This window comes from Dasypus novemcinctus, chromosome 12 (genome assembly GCF_030445035.2).
Source record: "Dasypus novemcinctus isolate mDasNov1 chromosome 12, mDasNov1.1.hap2, whole genome shotgun sequence".
NCBI lineage: Eukaryota > Metazoa > Chordata > Mammalia > Cingulata > Dasypodidae > Dasypus > Dasypus novemcinctus.
Window position 1 is genome coordinate 103969917 of NC_080684.1, and position 23114 is coordinate 103993030.

General features: G+C 50.8%; 1 protein-coding gene across 2 annotated transcripts in view; it reads right to left on the reverse strand.

Annotated features, from left to right (window-relative positions):
* Positions 1–23114, reverse strand: part of SCUBE1 (signal peptide, CUB domain and EGF like domain containing 1) — a 137921-nt gene that overhangs the window by 109782 nt on the left and 5025 nt on the right. For both annotated transcript variants that reach the window (XM_058308905.2, XM_058308904.2), the window contains exon 3: positions 6646–6774. In XM_058308905.2, the coding sequence (XP_058164888.1) occupies positions 6646–6774 (129 nt within the window). The remainder of the gene's footprint in view (positions 1–6645; positions 6775–23114) is intronic.

Genomic DNA, 23114 nt, shown 5'->3' on the forward strand with positions numbered 1-23114 from the left:
TCTCTGGCTGTAACTGCACCTAGAAGTTACATTTGCCCCCAGTCAGCCCACTCCACAGACCCCTGAACTTGGACATCCAGCTGCCAGCTCACCATTTCCATTTGGATGGCTGTTGAGCATCCCAAACAAAATTTTACCAACAGACTCTTGGGTCCTGCATCTCGACCTCCTCCTGAAATGCATCCTACCTCCAGTCTTCCCATCCCAGCCATAGCAACTGAGCCACATGGACACTCCAGGCAAAAACCAGCTGTCAGTCACCATTCCTCCTCTCCCCTCACCTCTTACATCTAATTCCTCAGTAAGTTTCACTGGCTCTGTTTTCAAAACACATTCGGAATTCAACCATTTCTCATCACCTCTCCCACTGCCACCCTTGGACTGGGCCACCAGTGTCTCAGGTCCAGAGCCCTGTGATAGGCTCCCAGCTGGTCCCCTCTTACTTCCTGGGACACATTCTCTTCTTAGCAGCCAGAAAGCCTGTTTTCTTGGCAATTAAAATGTCAGTCAGGTCATGCTGCTCACCAGGTAATGTGTCCCACGGCTTCCCAGCTAATTTGGAATCCAGTCAAAACTTCGTACTAAGGCTTGTAAGGCCCCGCATGGCCTGGCCTGGCCTCCCTCCCGGGAATACAGACCTCCTGGCTGTTCCCATTTCAGGGCCATTGCACCTGTCCCCCCTCTGCCTGGAAGGGCTTCACTAGTTTTTCAAGTGCTGGCCTACCCCTCTCCATGACGTCCCCTCCCCATGAATCTGGTGGACCGTGATAACTGCAGTGACCTGGAGTGTTTGGTCGAAGCCACTTCCCAGGTTTCACTGTTACTTGTCTCTGATGGTGCCCAGCCCCAAGGTTTGCCTTTTCACAGGTTACAAGTCACCTTCATAAATTCATTTATTCTACAAATATTTATTAAGCACCTATGATATCCCAGACACTCCACTAGGTTCCCAGAAGGAAGAAAGAAAGAAAGAAGACCAACTTTGCTTTCAGGGAGAAGAGAGAATTCCAACACAGAGCTACCAAGGTGTATACAATGCAAGCTAGGTCAGAGGAGACTTTGGAGCAAGGGAGAGAGTGGGCTGGGGCTGGAATGATGAGGGGCCCTCATTCCCCAGGTGCACATCGGGGGGAGGTACACAAGGCTGCCGAGTGTCAACAGTGGGGATTTGCAGGTCTGGATGGGGTGAGGCAGGCTGGGCCAGAAGGCACAGGTGGACAAAGGGGAGAGAGCGGGGTGAGGCTGGAGGGCCTGGCCTGAGGTGCCTTGTGAGCCAGTGACTGAGGAGCCAGGGGCTACGTGACAGGGTGGGCACCATAGGAGCAGGCTCTGAACAGCCAGGTGGGGTCAGGCAAGGTCCCTGGGGAAGCTCCAGGGACATGTGAGTCACCTCCGTGAGGACAGCAAGCCCTTCCCTTGGCAAAGGGAAGCAGAGCAGGCTTTGAGGAAGAGGCAGCCTTGAGGTGAACTCTCTGGAGCAAGAGGTGTTCTCTTGGCCCCTAGCCCACTCCCCTCAGGTCTGGACCCCAGATGCCGGGACTTCTAGGTGCCCTCAGCCACTTCCACAATTACGCACAGGGGAAAGGGGTATGTATCTAACACCCTACACCAGGGAGCCCCTCCCTGATCTCGGCTAGTCTCCTGGAGCTGACACAGTGCCTGGTGCGGTAGGATGGGGGTTCTGGCTCCCCAAGATCACAGGCTTAGAGCTTACTTGCCCTGGTACCTTCCACTGGTCACCTTCCTCCCAGAGCCTCAGTTTCCTCTTTTGTATGGAGGAGGTGCTAACAGTGTGTGCCCACAGAGGTCGTGAGAATGTGAGTACAATATCCCGGGCAATCTGGGTCACACACTCACCTAAGAGACACCGACTACCTAGCACGAGGCCAGGCATACAGTAGGTGTTCAATAAATGCTGACGGAAGTGGAGTCATCTGGCTAACAAAGCAGTTCCTCCTCTCAATCTCTCTACAGATGACTTTCCTTCATCAGGGAAAAAAGTGCTGAGAAGCAAGTTCACGATTCAAACTTTAAGCAATTTGAGAAACTCGGTTTTCAGTAAGAAGAGGTAAAGATTGGGGTCAAAGCAAACATCTGGATAAGTGAACTAATGACTTAAGAGGAAAAGGAGCCTGGCTTTGTAAGGATGGGGAAAAATCCACTGCTGGTTTTAATTTAAGATGAAAAAAAGTCTTATTTTATTAGGCTAAATATTGCTCTTCTGTTCAACTGCATGGCATTTGGAATAATATTTTTCAAACAGAACTACTGCTATTTCAAGCCATTACAATGCTAAAAGCAGTCACTGGGGGTGAGTAAGGATCTCATCAGGGTTTCAATTCCCCTTGGTGTCATTTTCTGTTATACTTGAGAAATTCCTCAATAAAGATGTCAAATAGAGAGTGGGTTTCACTCCCCTGGGGATGAGCTTGGCTACCTTCCAGAGCCCTGTCGGGCCAGCCATCGCCACAAGAAAATAACCTTGTTCACTCGAAAGAAAAGGAAAGGTTCAACTCAGAAAGTGCAGGCAAGAAAATAACCCTTAAGCCATCAGCCCCATTTCTCCTAATTAGCTCAGAACACCTTTCAAACTGTGTTATTTATCTCGATGGTGATGACTGTTTCACTCTAGCCGATCTCCCTAAGGAATTCAGCAGTGGTTCAGGGAGGAATGTTAAGACTGGTCACAACTCTCAGCCCAGACTTCTGGAGACAAAACAACAGGAGAGATGTAAACGGGTGAACTATGCCAAGGGGTGATGGGCTGGGGATGAGGCTCAGAGGGACTGACAAGGGACTGACCAGAGATGATGGCAGCCACAGAGACAGAAGGGCAGGCCCTGTGCTGGGAGATGTGTTGGGCATAGTGCACACACAGCTCCTGCAGAGGCAAGCAGGTAACCTCTAGCACCAAAGCCAACTGGCCATGAGCAATAGGGAGTGGTGGGGACTGTGACAAGTGGATGAGCACACACACTCTACAAAGGGGGTGGCTGTAGCACAGCTCCGGCAGTTGATGCCAGAACCACCCTGCCCTGGGCCCCACAATCTAGAAGACCCTGCTCTGCCCCTCCTGCAGCCAAATCCATGGGACCAAGGGGGTCCCTTCTAGACCACATTTTAGTTATTTGGGACTCTAAAATTCCCTGCCCAATGGCTCCAGGCCTTTTTCCAGGACTTGGGCATGCCTATCCCTCAGGCCCATCTTGGGAAGGGCAGATGACAATTAGTCCAAGCAATAGCCAAAGGGCAGTCTGCTTAAAGGGATGGATGGCCAGAGCTTGCGCTTTCAGGGGTCCAGAGGTATGTGAATGAGTTTCCTTGTAGCATGGGATAGAACCATGGGTGGGAAGAAGGGCATTGAAGGTGGGTCCCGCTCATGAAACCACTTTGTGGCACCAGACACCAAGCAGCCTTAGAATCTTAAATACAAGCCTGGCCTTCCAGACCACTATAAAGGAATATGTGTCGATGGAGGAAGATAGAACACCTAGGTAGCTTCATTAAAGACTTAAATATTTAGACATGGGATATGGGCTTCCATTTGCACTCTTGTTCAAGTCCCAAAAATGTCAGAGGTCAGGCGATTGTGGCCAAGCAGGAAAGATGCTGAAAATACCAATGTTTATGTGGGACATCATCTGATTTGTCAACATGACAAATAATTCAATGACAAAATTAAAATAAACAACACTGTCAGGATAAAGCAAATGTGTGTGGGGACCGGAAGAGGCCAGCAGCCAAGCGGTGTGTGACCTCTGAACAGTATGACGACAACACCTGGCACTTGCACAGAACTTCACTTCTGGACACATGGCTCTCCAAAACTAATTCCTTAATTAATCACATGGACCCTCTGACCCGTTTCATAGTTAGGGGAACTGAAGCTTGGAGGATTTTAATGACTGACCCCAAATCACACGACTCATCTGGTGGCACCAAAATTTGAAGGCCATCAAGTTCCAAGCTGGGAGGATTCCAACACATGACTCGGGTCAGCCACATTTACTGAGTCTCCGTGACCCCAACACTGGACGAGACACCGTCCTTCCTCCAGCATCCCTACGGATGAGGGCGCTGAGGCTCTGAGAGGTCCCACCCGAGGTCCCATGGTCAGGCTGGGCTGGAGCCCAGGAGAACCAAAGTCTGACTTCTCTAGTGCTGGAGTTTTGTCTTGAGAAGGAAAAAGCCTTAAGGGAAGGTCTGCCCTCAGCTGAAAGGAGAGGAACAATTTTCTGGGCTGCCATATGTGCAAGTTGGAGCTGTTAGAAGTTGCAATCTGTCCAGGGAGGCGGTGGGGGGGGTCTTACCCAGTTACTTTAAATCACCCAGTGCAAAAAGAATTTGTTGTGAAAACAATGTTGTTGCACCAAAGCCCGAGCCAACTCCACTGCTCGTCAGGAGACTGCTGGAGTCAGAAGCTGGAGGCACTGGGCATACCTGCCATAGCCGGAACAGGGGATTCTGCACAGGTAAGAGTGCTGAAGCTGGGTGGGGAGCCACAAGGAAGAGGAGCCACATATGTCAGACACACCCCAAGTAGTGCAGAGAGCAGGTTCTGGCCACCCTCAGTGCACCTCACCCGGAGCTGGGGATGAGACTGATGCCCAGTACATTCTGAGTGCACACGAGATGCTTTCCATCCATACTCTTATTTAATCCTCGCCAGAACCCTACAAAATGGAAGGATTACAGATCCCATTTCACAGTTGAGCAAACTGGGCCCAGAGGGGTGAGATGACTGGCCAGAGGTCACGGCTGATAACCTGCTGAGCCCAGAACCGGCTGCTCCAGGGTCTGTCTTCTTGACCACTAAGTGATACTATCCCCTTTCAGCAGGTTGTCCCATAGGGCCTGTCGGCTCATCACATCCCTCTCTTCCTTTGCTGACTCATCAATTACTGAAATGCAGTCTTTTTTATTTGGAAAGAGAACAACTGGGAGTACTAAACACTTAGGTTTTGCTAGTATGCCATGCAGCCTGGCTTCTGGTATGATAAATGCTGCGAAATCTTGGCTCTACGTCAGTAAAAGCTCTGCCTACCTCTGCAGCCCCACCTCCCGCCATCCTGCCCCCACACCTGCCCAGCCAAAGGGAGCCGTCTCAGCAAGCTGCACATGCTGCTGTGCCCCCCCCACCACCATGCAATGTTCTTTCCAGGTTCTCCACCCAGGAAACTTCTCCCCAACCTTGGAGACCCCATTCAGTTCAGTGCCACCTCCTCTTTGAAGCCCTCCTGGGGAATCAGCCCACCTCCATCCTCATCTCACACAGGGGCAGTGCTTCATGGACTCCTCCAGCTTCAGTTTCAGCACTAATTTTGGGTGCAATGACATGCTCACAGGTCTGGTCCTCATAACAAGCTCAACTGAGATCCAATATGTATTAAACAAAAACATGCAGGGAAACTGAAGGCTGATATGAACATGGAAGGAAAAGTCCCAGAGGCCCCAGGCCCTCAACTTTTTGTTGCTGCTGCCATGCACCAGCAACCAGTTGGCACAATGGAAGGTTTGTCAAGCCCTTTTAGAAAGTACTGCACTGAAGGCCATTTAAAAAAAAAATCAGAGTGATTCTTTGACCCAGGAGTTCCACTTCTGGGAAACATTCCTAAGGCAATAACTGGGAAAACAGGAAAAAGAAAAGTTTTGTACCCAGAGTCATTTCTGGATGTAATGGCTTTTTAAAAAAAGTAAAGAAAGCAAGCAAGCAAACAATCTCAGTGGCCGACCACAAAGGGGCAGCCAGATCACCTAGAGTAATAATAATACGCATTTACTAGCTAGTTAGCGCCTACTAAGCACCAGCCACCTCACCTCCACTGAGTCATTTCAACTCACAAACAACCTCGTGAAGCAGGCAGCATAATCCCCCTATTTTACAGTGGAGAAGACAGAGGCTTAGAGACCACCAAGACAGTAAGAGAAATGAGCTACTGGGAATGCCCCCACCCCCACGCTCATGCCAAGCAATGCTTCTCAGTGCTGGCTGGAGGCTATCTCAGTTATTGCTCACCACAGCCCTAGAAGGAGCTGCTCTAACCAGTATCCCTATATCAAAGAGAAACTGAGACTTGGAGAAGTTAAGTAATGGAGCCACAGCCATGCTCTTGCCAAGTCTACACTCAAACCCTGTGGGCTCCAGCCATCTTGCCCCACGTCATTCAGCAGCCAGTGGCATTAGAGGGCCCGGAAGACGGACACATCTGCTTTGAGAGACATTCTTCCTTCTACAGACTGTGAACCACCTCTGGTCCAGCCACTTACCAGACTAAGGGGCAACTATGATAATGGGGTACCAGGCCATGTAAAAATGCCCACGGAACACATGATGTTAAAGAGACCAACACATGAGACCCATCTGATCCCCACTCCAGATGGATAGAGAGAAGACTGAAAGGAAACACACCAGTCATAACTGAAATAGTCTACAATTTTTTCACTCTACTCTTCTACATTTTTCCAATTTTATCCAATAAGCTTGCATTATTCTTAGAAATTTAATACACCTGGTTTAAAATAAACATTTGAATCAAAGTCACTATGTGGAGTTACAGAAGAGGCCTCGAGGAGCCAAAGGAGGGCAAGCAGGAGCTGAGGACCAGGCTGGGTGTGCCCGGGGGTCTGGGTGGCCACGTCACTCACCCAGGCAGTTGTGTCCATCGTGGGCCAGCATGAAGCCATCAAAGCAGGTGCACCTGTAGTTCCCTGGGATGTTGATGCACTCGTGGACACAGCCCCCGTTGTAGTAGTCATTCTCACACTCGTCAATGTCTGCAAAATGAGGGTGAGAGAGAGATCAGAGAAAGAGCCTGGGGTCTCCCATACCCCCACCATCGAAGCCACCAGGACACGAGTGGTGAGGGGATATTCACAGCCGCTTCCTAAGGCCTTTGCTTCCCCTGGAGACTCGAGGATTACAAAGACGAAGATCCTGGCACACATAAAGATGAAGAGTGCTGGCCACTGCCTTACAGGGCAGGGCCATGTGCCCTCCATGTGTGATATCATCCAGCTCTCACCACAGTGAAATTGTTGAGATTCAAATCCAGATTTGCCTCCCTCTCAAGTCCCTTAATGCTTATAATAAGCATGTGGGGATCCTGGCTACAGTCCCTGAGGACTGGGGATCCAGGCTATCTGAAAGCCTCCCAGGGGGCTTACTACTTGACAAGCAGGGGCTAGCAACTAAAATGAACTTTGCACATGGACAGAAAAGGCAACCACCAAAAAATGTAACCCCTGGAATGAAAGAAAAGTCATTTCCCTTCACATCAGCGTCTAAAGCCTGACTTACTACTGCTCCAGTTTCCTTATTCTAACAAAGGCTTCTGTCTCAGAAACAATGCCCAATAGCCTTTGTAAAGGTCATCCTTTTTGCTGTTTTAACTTTTTTTCAAAGTTTCCCATCAGGGGCCAAAGGGACATCAGTTCTGGAACTCCAGAGAGAGATTTGAGAGGCTTCAGATACCAAGAGGAATGTCCCTGTTAACACTGAAGGAGCGCTTCTATGACCCAGTCCTGCTTGCAACACTTTATAATCTCTTCAGTGCCCCACTAACACAGTGAAGTAGAGGCCATCATCTTTATCTCAATTTTATAAGCACACAGTAGAAAATGGGGCACAGCGAGGCTAAAAACTTGCCAAAGATAACCCACCTAGGCCCAACTGAGAAGAGAACCGGGGCAGCCTGGCCCTGGAGCCCTAGAGCACCTACGCCCCGCCCATCGGGCCCCTCTGGGGTTGCGGCCAAGGAGCTCAGGCCGGGTAGCTCAGGCCGGGTCTTCTTGTCTTCGGTCTCCCGGCCCAGACTGCAAATTCAGGACCCCCGTCCACTCCCCAGTCTCCACCAACACCTGCCTTGACCTCCAGAAGCCCGGGGCGGGGGTGGTAGGGGGTAGGAGGTGGATTCCAACGGAACTGCCTCAGGCACACCGCAAAAAAACGGAAGTGGCCAGCTAAGCGGAACCGGAAGTGAACCGTCCAAGCGGAACTGGAAATACGTCATGAGGGGCGAAGGTGTGGGAAGCAGCAGCCAGTCACTACCAGGTCAAAGAGGGAGTGGGAAGTCAGGCTCCAGCTAGAAAAGCTGGAATGGAAGGCACGAGGGGAAGAGAGGAGACTGGAGCAATACTGGCTGTCCTTGTGAAGACCTGGGACCTGGGACTTGGTTCAGGGAAGCGCCCAGCTCTGTGCTCACCCACATTTTTTTTTTTTTTGAGGTACCACACTTTTTTTTTTTTTTTAACCCCGTACCTCCTATGTGGGAAGACAAGAGCTGTACCCTGGGGTCAAATAATATTCACTAGGAAGAATGCCTACTTCAGGGGGTAGTGAGCTCCCTGGATGTGGAGGTGACTAAGCATTGCCTGACACCTACCTGCCAGAGACCCTGCCTGGCAGAGGGCGAAACTGTAATGAAAGCAGCAGCACCAAAGGAGCCAGAGTATAGGGACTGGGCTCTGCAGGCCATCCAGAGGCCCTCAAGGAGACAGGAGGCCTCTTCCTAACATGACTGCACCAGCCATCTGCTTTAGCCATTTTCTAAGACTGGGAAGCAGATTCAATTCTGCGACCCATTTGAATTGTTTCTGAGCATATTTGATAAGCTTAGAAACTGTAAAAAACATTAAAGGAGAATGGAAGATTTTTGTTTCTCAAAAAGGCACATGGATTTATAAAGGCTTAGTGAAGTGAAGCTTCCCAATCCCTGTTTGCAGCCTGGACCTCTCCCCAGAGCTCCAAACATACCAATCCAACTGTCTCCTCCCCTGAATCTCCCAGACACTACAAAGGCAACATGGTCCAACTTCAACTCACCATCTTTCTCCAACCTGCACCTCCCTGGAGGCCCCTATTTCAGAGAGTGGAGTTATCCCTCTCCCTCCACATCTAATCAGCCATCACAACATACTTTTTCTACACCTTGACATAGATAGTCTTACCAGCGGTTGCCTCTTTCAGCTACCTGTCAATCTCAGCATCACCTCTAACCAGATCTGACCAGCAGTTCTCAAATGTTCCCTCCCTCCATTCAGGCAGGCAACTCAGTCTGGCCTGACCCTTGCCCATCCCAACCCTGGGCATGGAGCCTGATGAGTCTAATCCAAACAGGATGTGGCACTAGCAACTGCCATTGGTCCCAGGTGAGCATGTGACTTAGGTTGGAGTCAGTCAGACTGAGGGAACAGATTTTCACCCCATGTTTTGGTAAAAGAATTTCTTCTCTCAGGGTCTTTCTCTAAAGGAAGTATGTATCTGCCAGCTCTTTGAATTCCCACAACACTCTGGAGTAGGTATTTTTAATTCTATTTTATCGTTGCGCAAACTAAAGTACAGAGAGGTAATTGTTCAATATCACATAGTAAGTGTGATAAAAGTCCTTCAATCTACAATGCCCTTGTCCTTTCTAATAGACTAGAAAGCCCATGACAGGCCAGGTATTAGCAGAGTGCTTCCTATATGTTATGTCACTCATGATGCATTTACACTGTGTACTAAGAAAGTGTTCCCCAATCATCCAAACACTGTGTACCCATCCATCGTTCCACTTGTTCTCCATCCATCCATACACATACACTCGTGCATGCCTCCAAACACATGCCCACACATCTACCCAAATATTCAGACAGTACACATCTATTCATCCACCCATCCATTATCGATCCATTAGTCATCCCAGAATCTATCCATACAAATGCCCACCCATCATATCATTTATCTATTCATCTAAAAGCTATCCATCTAAATATCCTTCCATTCATCCAATCACCCATATAAATGCTCACCCATTCATCCACTTATCCAGCAAATATCTACCCATATATCCAAACATGGATGCATGCATCCACACATCTGAATATTCAGTCAGCTGCCCATCTTCCCATTTATCTAAACATTCACCCTCCAAACATCCATTCATCCACCCATCCATTTATTCTTTGACCCAAACACCCACCTATCAATCCAAATACATGCACACCCGTCCACCCATCCAAACATCTACTCATTCATCCATCTATCTAGCCAAACATTCATCTATCCATCCAAGCTTCTATTCACCCACCCATCAATTTCTTCACACATCATCCATTCAAACGGCTTACAAATACATACAATAAGATTTTTAGAAAGAAGTTAAAACAAAGAAATGAATGAGGATTGAAGAATAAGATAAAGCCATTCTGTATGCAAAAATACATTCAGGACGTGGATGTGGCTCAAGCGATTGGGCTCCCATTACCACACGGGAGGTCCCTGGTTCAGTTCCCGGTGCCTCCTAAAGAAGACAGCGAGCTGGCGCAACAGGCAGGCACAGTGAGTTGATGCAACAAGATGATGCAACAAGAGACACAAAAAGAAAAACATGAATGACACAGCAAAGCAGGGAGCGGATGTGGCTCAAGCAATAAGGAGCCTCCCTCCTACATTGGAGGTCCTGGGTTTGGTTCTCAGTGCCTCCTAGAGAAACAAGGAAGATGAACAGACACAGCAAGCACAAAACAACAAGGGGATGGGAGAAATTTAAAAAAAATAAATCTTTAAGAACAACAACAACAACAAAAACACATTCAGTAAAGTCTGGCACAAGGACAAAAGACAGGTCACAAATATGGTTCTGAGCTTCCTAGCAGTCAAAGCAAAGAAGGAAACACAATCAGTTCTAGATTCACCAAGTAAAAAAATACATTTATACCAGCTGCTTTTCTGATGGTGAGTTCTGAGAAAAATGTCTTTTCCCCGAATTGGGAAATCATGTCCCAATCTGCCTGGCATAGTTCCACTTGATGCCTGTTGTTTGGGTGTAATTATTAAAAGCAACTTTGTTACTATCCAAATGATAAACTATTTGATTACCACACCCGAAAGGCATTTAAAGAGATCACTGCCTAGTCAACAAAACAACTCCCTCCTTTTCCTTCCCCTGGATGCTCCATGGGGTAGGACGCAGCCAACTGACAGAAGAGTCAGGAATGGTCACTGCATGTGTCTCTCCCCTTAATCCATCCCCAAAGCACTTCCCCAGGTCCAAGCACCTCCTAAAACAATTGGTTCCTCTCCAATCCCCGGGCCTGAAATGTTCCCACAGGCCCCATAGGCCTTCGATGGAGGATGTCTTGCTCTCAAACCAAACTCTCCCTGGTTTTCAAATGTTCATTTTTTGAATCAATGTGAACATCCTTCTTTAATAATAAGAGACAAACAACAAAAAAAGTCTCCACCAAGCAAAAGGATTTATTATGGTAAAAATACATTTGGGAGCAGCCAACCCTGGAAGAGGCCCCACAGACCTCCCGGCTGCCCACCGTGCTGAGGCCACTGACGAAAGACTGTTAGTGCCAGAGAATGAGGGCAGTCGGGAGAAGGGAGGGAGGGGGCATAGAGAGCTCTCTGGACATTTATTCTTTTTTTTAAAATTAAATAGTTTTATTAAAATCTATTCACATACCCGACAATCCATCCAAAGTGTATAATCAATGGCTCTCAGTATAATCACAGAGTTTTGTATTCATCACCACAATTTCAGAACATATTCATTACCCCAAAAGAAAAACCCCATAGCCCCTACACCCACTACTACTGACATTTAGCATTGGAATGGTACCTTTATTTACAACTGGACATTTACTCTTAAAGGACCCACCGGCAGGAGGGGCCATGAAAAGGACTTGGCTGACTGAACACTAACCACCTCCTCCCATCGATTCCGCCCCATTTGTGGCCAGAGAGCTGGGCAAATGCTGCCCTGACCCACAGCCCCAATCAAGTCACCACAGGTGGGCTGCCACTCTCCGGCCAGGGCGCAGGCCCCAGCTTTCCTTTCTGGGGCAACCTCTGGAGCCACAGCAGCGCCTCTACCCCATCTCTACCCCAGCACACATCTCTACCCCATCCCCAGCTCTGCCTGGGGAGAGGAGGTTGGGAGGGGGGAGCTGAGGAACTAGCAGCCCTTTCCCTGAACCCAGCCCCTTCCCCACAACTCCCAGGGTTATAGGAAAGGCCAAAGGAGGAGGGTCATGGGAGAGTGGCTTGGCATCGAGTCAAGCAACAGCCCAGGACCCTTCCCAGCACACTGCCAGGGTCATTTCACCAACTCCCCCCAACGACCCTCTGAGGTGGGTCTGATTACTATCCCTGTTTTACAGATGTGGGAATTGGGGCTCAGAGCCATTAGCCAACTTGTCGGGTCCCTCAGCTATTGAATGAGAATGCCAGGATTCAAACCCAGGTTGCCTGATTCCAAAGCCCAGGCTTTTTCCTTCACACCTCATGGTCCAATACAAGAAACTGCCTAATAAGCACTGCTGTTAAATTAATACATTCAGGTTAGCGTGTATCACGTGATATTGATTCATAATCAGAATTTAAAAGCTGGGAATGCTGGGGTCAACTTGGTCAATTATCCACCTAACACCAGCAGCCCAGCTGAGGCTTGCCCAGGGATTTCCAGGGGAGACTGCCAAGGCAGGGTGGACTCCGGAGAACGACAGGAGACGGGGGACTGCCTTCTCAGCAGCCTGCCTGCCTCTCACCTCCTCCTTCCTGCCCCATGGCTTCACCCTCACTGCCAGCTCTCCTGCTGGAACCCAGCTGCACCATACCCCCTTTCTACTTCAGGCCCTCGGGGGTCCCCCATCCTCCTGTGATCAAGACCAAACCTGGACTTGGGGATGGGCCTGCGCCCACTCCCTTCTCTCCAGGCCTTCCGTGATCTCCCTCTTCTCTCTCATTCTAGTCACAATCAGCCACAGAGGAGGTCTCCAATACTCACTTACGGTGAAAAGTAAATAGGCTCAAAATCACCCCAGGAAGTTCTTTGATCAGCCCTAACATACATTTACAGGTTGGGGAGGTTGTGTTTACTGTGTCGAAAAAATGTAACTCTACATGTGAAATGGAGTCACAGATGGTAGATCCTGTAAGCAAATCCCGTAGGCAAAACATCACTTACAGTATTTTAGTGTTTCAAATTATTAGTCCTTCTATGATCATCCAGCTGAATTTGCTAAAGTTGGGTGTGCATCAGACACCCCTTGGCTGTGCGGGCAGGTTGCAACCACACGATCTAGCCCACTCCTGAAACCTGCATTCCTAAGTTACGGAATGAATTGTGCCCCCCTCCAAGACTTGTTCAGGTCCAAACCCCTATTCTGCAGACAGGAATTCATTCATCAGTAGGCTCTTTGAAGGGCCTTTAGTTAAGGGGAGACCAGACTGAATCAGGGCAAGCCTTAATCCAGTATGGCCAGAGTCCTCAAAAGCAGAGGAAATTTGGCAAAGATGTAGGGGACAGAAGAGACAGAGGGCCATGTGACAGAGGCAGCCACCACCAGAATGCTACAGATTCTGGAGAGAGCTTAATCCTGCTGTCACCTTGCTTTTGGACTTCAAGCCTCCAGGACTCCTGTTGCTTAAGCCAACGGATCTGTGGAATTCGTTACAGCAGCCCTGCAAACTAAGACAATCCTGTGCATCTATCTGGAAAACCATGACCATCAACCAGCGTCGCCTCTCGGAAGCTGGCCTGACACGTCACGGCGCACGAGACTCCCCAACCACCTCCCAACTGGCCCGAGTGCTCCCTGAGGGTCCTGCTGTGTCCCAGGCTGTCCTGCTTCCTAAGCCCCTGGCCTGGGCCTGGCACCAAGGGGGCTCTCTGCCCTGCACCTGCGCCATGTGCCATGGAGGGAGGCCTGGCTGGCGAAGCACTGATGCCAACGAGACACGGGCATGGGCACCGTCCAAGGGTGGACAAGCCATGTTCATGCCATTGCCTGGCCAGTAGGTGCCCCACAAGCTTCTCAGAACTGACCATCTCCTGACAGTGGAGGAGGAGGGGAGAAGGACCTGGTGCACCACCACCAACTCCACGCCAGGCCTGGGGATAGGGCTTCTGTCATCTTCATCTTCATAACAGCACAGCAAGCAGGTGTGGCTGCTGCTCCTGTTTTGGCAATAAGGAGACCGAGGCACTGCATGGCTGAGGACCTTGTCCCCTGGGCTCAACCAGTGGCCGTGTCAAACACAGGCTCTACTCCTGACTTCAAGGCCACGTCCGCGGAGAGCATGAGAGGAGTACTATTTTAAAGCACCTCGTGCTCCAAAGTCATTAAGGAGAAAGAGACCTTGTCTTAGTTTCTAAGGCTGCTGTAGCAAAGCACCACAAATGAGGAGGCTTCAGACAGTAACAAACTTACCCTCTTGCAGTTCTAGATGCCAGAAGTCTGAACTCCAAGAGTGGGCAGGGCTGTGTCCTCCCTGAAACTCATAGGGCAGACCTGTGTTCCCCTGAAATCTGTAGGGCAGTGTATTAGTCAGCCAGAGCGTGCTGATGCAAAGTACCAGAAATCTGTTGGCCTTTATAAAGGGTATTATTAGGGGCCCTAAAGAGTACAATTCAAGGTGGTTCCCTCACCCAAAGTCAGTTGCCACATGTTGAAGCAGGATGGCAGGAGATGTCTGTGAGGGTTCAGCCTTCCTCTTCCCTCTTAGGGCTCTGTGGACCCAGCCTCTTCAATCTCAGCTGTAGGTTGGGGTAGTGTTCAGCCACTGTTCTCTTCAGCTGCAAACCATCAGGTGAATGGCTCAGCTCTCTCTGGGGCCCAGGCATCTAGTGTTGTGGAGCTCTTTCTGTTCCTCAGCGTATCTTCTCCTGTTTATCTACTTCTGTGTGTCTCCTTGCCGGCACATCCGTTCATACAGCCCAGAATGGGGGCGGGGACTCAAACTGAGTTGCCCTAATGACATGGTCGAATCAAAACCCTAATCTTAACATAGTTTAATCAAAGCCATTTCAGCTGAATCTATACAATCGAAGGGCATCACAATCAGAGGAACAGACCAGTTTACAAACATAATTGGTATCTCTTTTTGGAATTCATAAATAATGAACGGCCACAGGGAGACTCCTCCTTTGCCTATTCTAGCTTTGGGAGGTTGCCAGTAGCCCCTGGTGCCCTTGGACTCTGGGCACGCGGCTCCTCTCTCTGCCTCTGCTGCCACGTTGCCTTCTCCTCTCCATCCGTGTCTGACTCTGTGCCCAGGTCTCCTCTTCTTACGAGGACAGCAGGCCTCATTTTAACTGTCCCCATCTTGAAAGACCCTATGTCCAACAAGGTCATGTTCAGTGGACCCTGGGCTAAGACTTGGACATGTCTCTTTTTTTTGGGGGGGGGTGGGAAATAAATGATACAATTCAATATGTAACATGTCATGTGTTTCATATTTTTAATTCCAAGGTCTGTACTTACCCTCAAGGTTGAGGGATAATGGGAGGGATGGTTCACACAGACAGAGAAAAGCTAGGACAAAAGATCTGATGCGTTTTCCAAACCCTAAGCTCTGAGGATAAGACATCAAACAGCTCATTTCTGGACATTCCTGCTCCTTCCCCGGCTCCGATTAAAAAAAAAAAAATTTGTAGAAGCTCAGTTTCCAACAGAGCATCACTCCCAACATCCAATACAGCACAGAGAAACAGAATGGGGAACTGCTCATTACGGGATTTTTAGAAGGTCACACACACAGGTCCACGTTTTCTTGATTAAATGCCAGCATGAGCACACACAATCCCATAAATGGGGTTATAGGCCAACAATTCTGGTTTAGAACCTGAGTGGGATGTTTGTTTTTCTCATTTTATTCAAAATTGATTCTCGTCCCATAAAACGTGCCTTGATTCAGTTCGTGCCTAGGTTCTAAATTATTCTATCGCAACGAGTCAGAGTTTCTTTTCATTTGATTTTCATACTATTTTAGGGCATTTTCCTAAACATCAGGACCAACTGGAAATGTTTTCAAAGTGAAGATTTTTAATGACTGCGCTCTCCACTCTTAAGATCATTACTGAGAATGTCTTCTTGTTCCCTTTGAAAATGGCATTTTCTCAGCATTCCTTGTGGACGGTGGAGACTAAATGCTCTAACAAAGCCCCTTCCCGGCTGGGCTGCTAGCTCCTCTTCTCCTTTGTCTGGGCGCTTTAGGGAAAACCAGGCACTTCTTAGATCAGGCAACCATTCTTGGAGAGATGTATGGCTTCAGAAGTTGAGTCCTTACTGATGAATAAATCTTAATCCAGTTTGTTGGCTAATTACGCTCACGGGAAGGCCGTTTCTCAGCGCGCCCAGCAGGAAGGATTAAGCCCTGCGTGGCCGGTGGCAGGGTTAAGCTCCGGGTTTGTAATGACTGAGTAATGAAACCTGCTCTCTGTGGGCCCCTGGCATCCATCGCTCAGATTTCCCCTCTGCCGAGACAATGCCAGAAGTGGGCCCAGCAGTTAATTACGGGAAAGGTCAAAGGTCACCCAAAACCAACACAGATCCACACACTTTCTCACTCCCAGTCGCACACAATGACCGTGGCTGGGCCAGAGGGTGGAAGGTGCAGTGCGCCCCTCGCCCCTCGGGATCCGAGACCACCGCGGAGCTCAAGCTGCTTGGCCGGTGCCCCCCCCCCACCTCCGCACTTCCGCTGTCCCCTGCCGGGGGCACCTTCCCCTCCACCGGCGCTGGCTCCTCCCTTCGCTTGGCCCCACCAGCGCCTCCCGCACAAAGCTTTCGCGGATCGCCCGGCAGACAAGGCTCGCTGCCCCGCTCAGACGCCACGGTCACTCTGGCTTGCAGCGATCCCAGTCCATCAAGGCGGCCGGGTAGTTGGGGCAAGGAGGAATCTGCTTCTGCCTTAGCCTCGGAGGCCGTGAAATGCGGAAGGGGTGGGCAAGCCCGGGATCATGGCCTCCACTTACTGACCTCCGGGAAATAACTGAGAGGTGGGCGGGTGCCACCCTTGCTGGTTTTCAGCGAAGGAAACTGAGGCTCAGGGTGTTACTGACCTGCGCGAAATTACACCACAAATACAAGGGGAGACAGCCTCAGCCTGGACGCCTGCCCCCGTCACGGCTGACGAGGCCTTGGTCCCAGAGGACCACCGACTGTGCAACTCCACTTACATGAGGTTCAAAAGAGGCAACTGGATGGAGGAAGAACTTGGTTTCCTAGGGCTGGAGGGGTTGGAGGACTGGGGGGTGACAGACAAAAGGTGCAGTTTCTTTTGGGGGTAATGAAAATGTTCTAAAATGGATTGTGATGATGGACATTCGACTCTGCGACTATACTGAAGACAGCTGGATTGCATACTTTAAATGGGTGAATTGTATGGTATGTGAATTATATCCTAATAAAGGTATTTTTAAAAAAAGAGTGAATGCCACCGGTGTCCTCTACTGTGCTGGCCTAGCTGGGTCCCCAGGGCTCTGCCACCAGAATGCTCACTTCGAGCTGGTCTCAAATGCCACCTGCCCAGCTGGAGTTCACAGTCAGGTATGTGGTTCCCAAGAACCAGGGGAGACTTCTCTACCAAACCCAGAGGACAAGGACCAGTTATTTATTTCCTTTTTCCCTCAAAATGCCCTAAATCCTTCACTGGTGACTACTCCTGGGCTCAGACATCAGGCCTCATTGACAAGGAAACAGTCTGGTCGAGGGAGGATGGACCCATTGGAAGTTTAAGACGGACGTGAGGTGGGGGCTGGGAGGCCTGCCAGGCTCGAATGGCAGGTGCTGAGCTGAGGCCCCTTCCACCAGCTACCAGCTCTGTCCTTCTCCAGTTCCCTTGGTGCAAGACAGGGGAGGAGCCCCAGGTCCCCAAACTACAGGCTCTGCTGGGCTGCACCCCGGGACTCACGACAGGGCACGGTTAGAAACCTGAAGTTGGGAAACCAGAGCTGCCAACTTAGAGCTGTCAAGGGGAATCTAGAGCTCCTCCAACCCACCCTCCTGGCCTTTATAAAGGGGCAAGGGAGAGGCAGCTGAGGAACCCATCTTACCAGCAAGTCAGGGGCTGGCAGTGACCTGAACCCAAGAAGCCACAGGACGGCCGAGAGAGGCCCCGGGCCTGGTGCAATTAGATTTCCTTCTTCCTCTTCCCAAGCTCGGTGGCATCTCCTTCCAACAGTAATAAAAATAACAGTAGCGGCAGCACCAGCAGCTCCACTCCAGGCACCATTTTTAACACTAGAGCCCAGGTAGGAAGGTGTTCCCTTTTCCTAGCCTCATCTCATAGATGAAGAAAGTGAGGGTCAGAGAGTTTAACAAGATCACCCAGTTAGTAAGTGGCAAAGCCAAAACTTGAACCCAGGCAGGCTGGTTCCAGAGTCCCTGCTCCTACTGCTGATGCCACAGTCCACAGAATCCCCCACAGCCTCAGTGAGGACCAAGCCGCCTCCCTGCCTTCTTTACTCTTATGCCAACTCCTTCCCTAGGCCAGGCCCCTCGCCCTCAGCCTCGACCCTGCCCAGGCCAGGAGCCGCCAGCCCGGAGGGGGAGAATGGCCCAGACAAACACAAGCTCATGTGAGGAGAGCCTCGTCTGTCAAGGCCAGGCCGGACCCGGGCCTGCCTGCAGGGCAGGGGGGGCGGGGGGGACGACTGCCGCTAACGGGGTCCCGCCAAGCCCACCAGCTGCCCCCACGGACTGAGCCAGCGCTCGATGCCACGGGACCCCTCCTGCACTCTGCGGTCAGGACACCAAGGCTCCAGGGGTCGACCGACCTGCCCCAGGCCACCAGGGGCTGGAGCCCCAGTTCCACCATCTCTCCGCAGGCCACACCCAGTGGCTCAGCCCCTGGGGGGGGCGGGGGCCAGCAGAGGGACCAGCCCGGCCACTTATCCTGGCTTGGCTTGAACGCGGCCTGCGGCTGGTTGAGCACTCTCCAACAGGGCAGAGTCTGCTGGCCTTGCCCAGGGCAGGAGGCTCTCACTCAGAGTAGAAGACCTGTAAAGGCCTTTCTTTACTACCTAGTGGTGCAAAAGAAACGGAGAAAAGTTCAAAACAGCTGCCTCTGCAGAAGGAACTGGAAAGTGCTGCTTTCCATTTTCAGCCGAATATTCATTCAAGCTTTTATTAACCATATTGCTTCCACAGATTTGTTTAAATTATTAAAATAAAATAAAAGCAGGCAGCATTCCATCTAGGGACATATCTGTCTGCTAGAAGGTTCTTCTCAGGCCAGAGGCGATCTACCTCCCTGACATGTCCTGAGCCCCAGCCCACCATCACATCTCAGGCCAGTTTTATCAAGGCAGCCCAGGCAGAAGGCATGGGGGGTCCTGGAAAGAGGGGCGTAGCTTGGAGAGCCCAGAAGGAGGGGGGAGTAAGTAGGCACCAGCCGCCACTGTCAACCGAGGCCAGAAGTCCAAGGTGGCCAGCTGGGGTTTTGAACTCTCTGCTCCCAGGGGCCACAGCCCTGGCCCATCTGGAAGAACCCTTCAGAACCTCCTCGGAGAACCCCCTGACCTAGCCTGCACACACAAGCCCCCAGCCCTTTGTCTAAAGGCCGTCGGGGAAGGCCGATGTCCATTTTCAGTAGCATTCAAAGGCTAACGGGCCCACAGTTTATTTTCTTAGAAATAATGGTTTTTTTCTGGTTAGCATTCCTCTGATGGAAAAACAAATACGGCCACTGTAATAAGAAGCGGGCCAAGAGGCGGCGAGAGGGCCCTGGAGGAGGGACAGGGACTAGGGGCAGAGCTCTGCTAAGCCTGGGAAGAGAGACAAAACCAGCCTACAGGCCCTGGGGTTGCCCTCCACACGCTCCCACAGCAGCCAGGCCCCTGGCCAGCCCCCAACCCCTCCTGCAAGACGGTGTCACAGCTCCCAGGCGATGCCTAAGGAAACCAGGGCTTGGGAAGGGTAAGCTATAAGGCGGACTTCCTGAGTCAACAAGGACCAAGGCACAGGCCTCCGAATCCTGGCCGCAAAAGCTCCCAGCCACAGGCCGGGCTGGTGGGATGTCAGAGACCTGCCTCTGCTCTGCTTTCCCAAACTGACCCGGAAGACACTTCCGCCAGGTAGCCCTCCCCAACTTCCTCTCTTCCTCAAGCAGAGACACACACTCCCCCTTCTTCACCACCCTCAGTCTTGTCTGGATTTCCACGGCTGCACTTTCTAGCTCTGTCTTTCCCACTAAGCGCCGAGCTCTTCAAGGGCAGGGAATGTGTCTCGGCCCTAATACCATGCTGGGCGCACAGTAGGCACTCAGGGAACATTTCTTCATACTGAACTGAATCCGGTCCAATGTGCACATCTTATAGACGGGTAAACTAAGGACCAGAGAAGCAAAGTCACTGCCAACAGCATGAGCTTTTTATTTTCCCTTCTGAAAACAGACATGTGCTCCGAGAGTTCTCCAAGAGGCCTAAACTCGGCAGCAGACCAGACGAGAGCAACACTGCCTAATTGCTAGCTGATAACGACCTGGAATTTTAAGGCCCGTCCAGTTTCTTCCTGTCTGCTGCTCTGCTGGACTCGAGTGCTTTCATCTTCGGCGAGGCGCACGTTTGCCTGCATAATTGCACGGTTTAAGACTGGCAGAGAATTTCCCCTTCCTTTCCCCTTGCCCACCTCCTACAGCCTTTTCTGTTCTCTCAGAAAAACAGAATTTTATCTGGAGTTTCACTAAAGAGTGCAAAAATGGTGATGAAAATGATTTAATAAGGTCGTGGACATCATTCCCCAGGAAAGGCAACTGATTTAAGACCTTTTTTCTTCTGATAGTAAACTAAATGGATCATTGCATGTGTTGCTAGGAGTTTTATTAAAACGCTTACTAACCTGCCCTGTGATCTACCTAACCTCAGTGCCTGGCAAGTAGACCCCAGGGATATAAAACTCAGGAAGTGCCTATTTACTTCATTACATACATGCTAATTTTGTCTCTGATGCTCATAAGGTTGTTATTTTTTTAACTTGTCACAAAAAAGGAATATATTAATATGTTCGATACACTGCGGCCAAAACAAAAAGTTATTTCCCCCAAGAGTTTTAATTATAGCATTTTGGAAAAGGCCTGAGTTGGAACTTGCTAGGAGAATAAACCACTTGAATAAATGGCCTAAAAAATTAAGTACATGTAGAAGGGGCACTGCGTGCCGCTGGTTTAGACTAAACAGTGATTATCAAGAGGGTCTTGGTTATTTAAACAAGCCATTTGAGGGCAGTTTGCTCTTCCTTTGGGGCCTGGTCCTGATTATAAACGAGAGCTTTTAATTAAGATTAGTAGGACCCAATTCAAGCTATAATTTGGTCCTTTTCCTTAGCGAATGTCTACGAAAACAAGGCAATTAAGGTTCAATGAGTTGAAGCATGTAAAGGGGGATGCAATGCCCTCTCCGCGGCCCCTGCCTACCCCGTCTGCAGAAAGAGCACAAACAGGCCCAGCTAATTCAGACCAGGAGCCCAGGGCTGCGCCGGCCGGGAGTCCGAGAGGTCCCCGCGCCAGAGGCCACCAAGCCGTGCACATGCAGGGTTAGCTCAGCGACAAGGGGCCGGGGACGCAGAGGGTGCAAAGGACCTGATGGAGGAAGGAACTGGCGAATTTGGGGAACTGACAAAGACAGTCTCACTGGGGTGCAGCTAGAGAGAGGAAAGGGAATGACAGTGGCTCAGTGTGGCTGCACTGAGAGCTGGGCTGAGCCCTGGCAGGGTGCCATTCCCAGGCACACAGGTGAAAGATGTGCTCCCAGCCCCAAGTTGGGCAGACCAACTGGATAAGAGGGCATTAAAGAAGAAAGGGTGCCTGCAGCCCATCGAACCCTCCTTGGCTAAGGAACCCTTCAGATGGTTTCACGCACACCGAGAGGATGGCCCAGCTGGCTGCTGGGACCCCAAGGCTGACCTGGCTGGAATCTGGGCGTGGCCACTTCTCAGCGGGGTGACCTGGCTTGAGACTGCCCTGGGCCGCTTCCCAGCCTACCTCTGCTAGCAATCTCCATTAGCTACCCTTAGACCAGTCCTTTCTCCTTTTCGGGCCTCAGCTTCCTCATCTGTAAAACCTTCAAGAAAGCTTCTGAAGCTCTGGGGGGGCCTCTCCTGGGAGCCCAGGATTGATAACGGTCACTCACCACCCACCAACACCAGCTCTGGGCTCAGCCCTGAGTGCGGATGCAAAGGTCCCGGCAACCCAGAGTGACAGGGGCTTGGAAGAGGCGGGTACCAGATGCTGTGGGAGCTCACAGGTGACGGCTTGCCTGCTGGGGCACCTGGGAGAGCTCTGTGAAGCAGGCAACTGGGGGACCCATCCGTCTACCCTTTCACCCAAGTGCCTTTCAAGCCCTGCGCCAGTCTAGTAGTGGGTTCTAGGCAAGAGAAACAGCCCTCGAGGAGCCCACAGTCCAGGAGAAGACGCAGAAAAACATAAATGCAATGGAGCGTGGGCCAAAACAGAGGTGTGTATGGTTTCTGGAGAGGGTAGCAGAGGGGCGGGCATCTGTGAAACATGGGGGCTGCTGCAAACACCCTCTAAAGTTCCTCCCAACGCTACGTATCTATGAGTTTACTTCAACTTACTTTGGATTCTGTCAAGATGTGGGCCTCATCCAGAAAATAGAGATATAGCCTCAGCTTTGCTCAGAGACTCCCAACCGGCTGAGGCACCTCCAGGCAGCCTTAGCAAGTCCCCCAGCAGCCTAAAGCTGGGCACGTGTGGCCCCACACAGCTCCCCATGCTCAGATGCAGCGCGGCTACACCCATGGGGCCGAGTCAACCCTCCACGTCCCCTGGGGCCCACGGCAAGACAGCCCTGTCGTGTGTCAGGGAATTGCCCTCACCCCTCGGTGTTTACAAGCAGCGGGAAGTCCAGGCGACATGGTCAGGGGGAATGAAGGTTTAAGAGGCTCAGCCAGCCCCACACAGGACTCCCCACCACCATTCTAGGCCCGCTTCCTGTGAAGAACTGGGGAGACGGGGAGCCATGCTCTGCGGGCATGCTTTGCTGAGAGCCTGTCCTCTGTGCTTATCACGGTAAACTGCAAAATCTATGAGATTTGTAGGCTAGGGACTCATTTCCCCCCGAGCTCCAGCCTCAGCAGAACCCTATACCAGCTTAAGACTGCAGATGCAGGAGCCCAGGAAGGGAAAAGAGATTTCCTCAAAAGCAGAAATGGCTGTCTGGGGGGCATGGTGGCTGGCCGTTGATGTCTTCTGTGGCAGAAGGGGGCAGCGTATTTACTACTGCTGAAGTAGGTTGTGTTGAACAAAGGGAAAAGCCTCTATCGTGGGTATTTGTTACTTTACATTCTTGGTAAACTGTCATCTGTGAATGGCACACGTGTCTGCA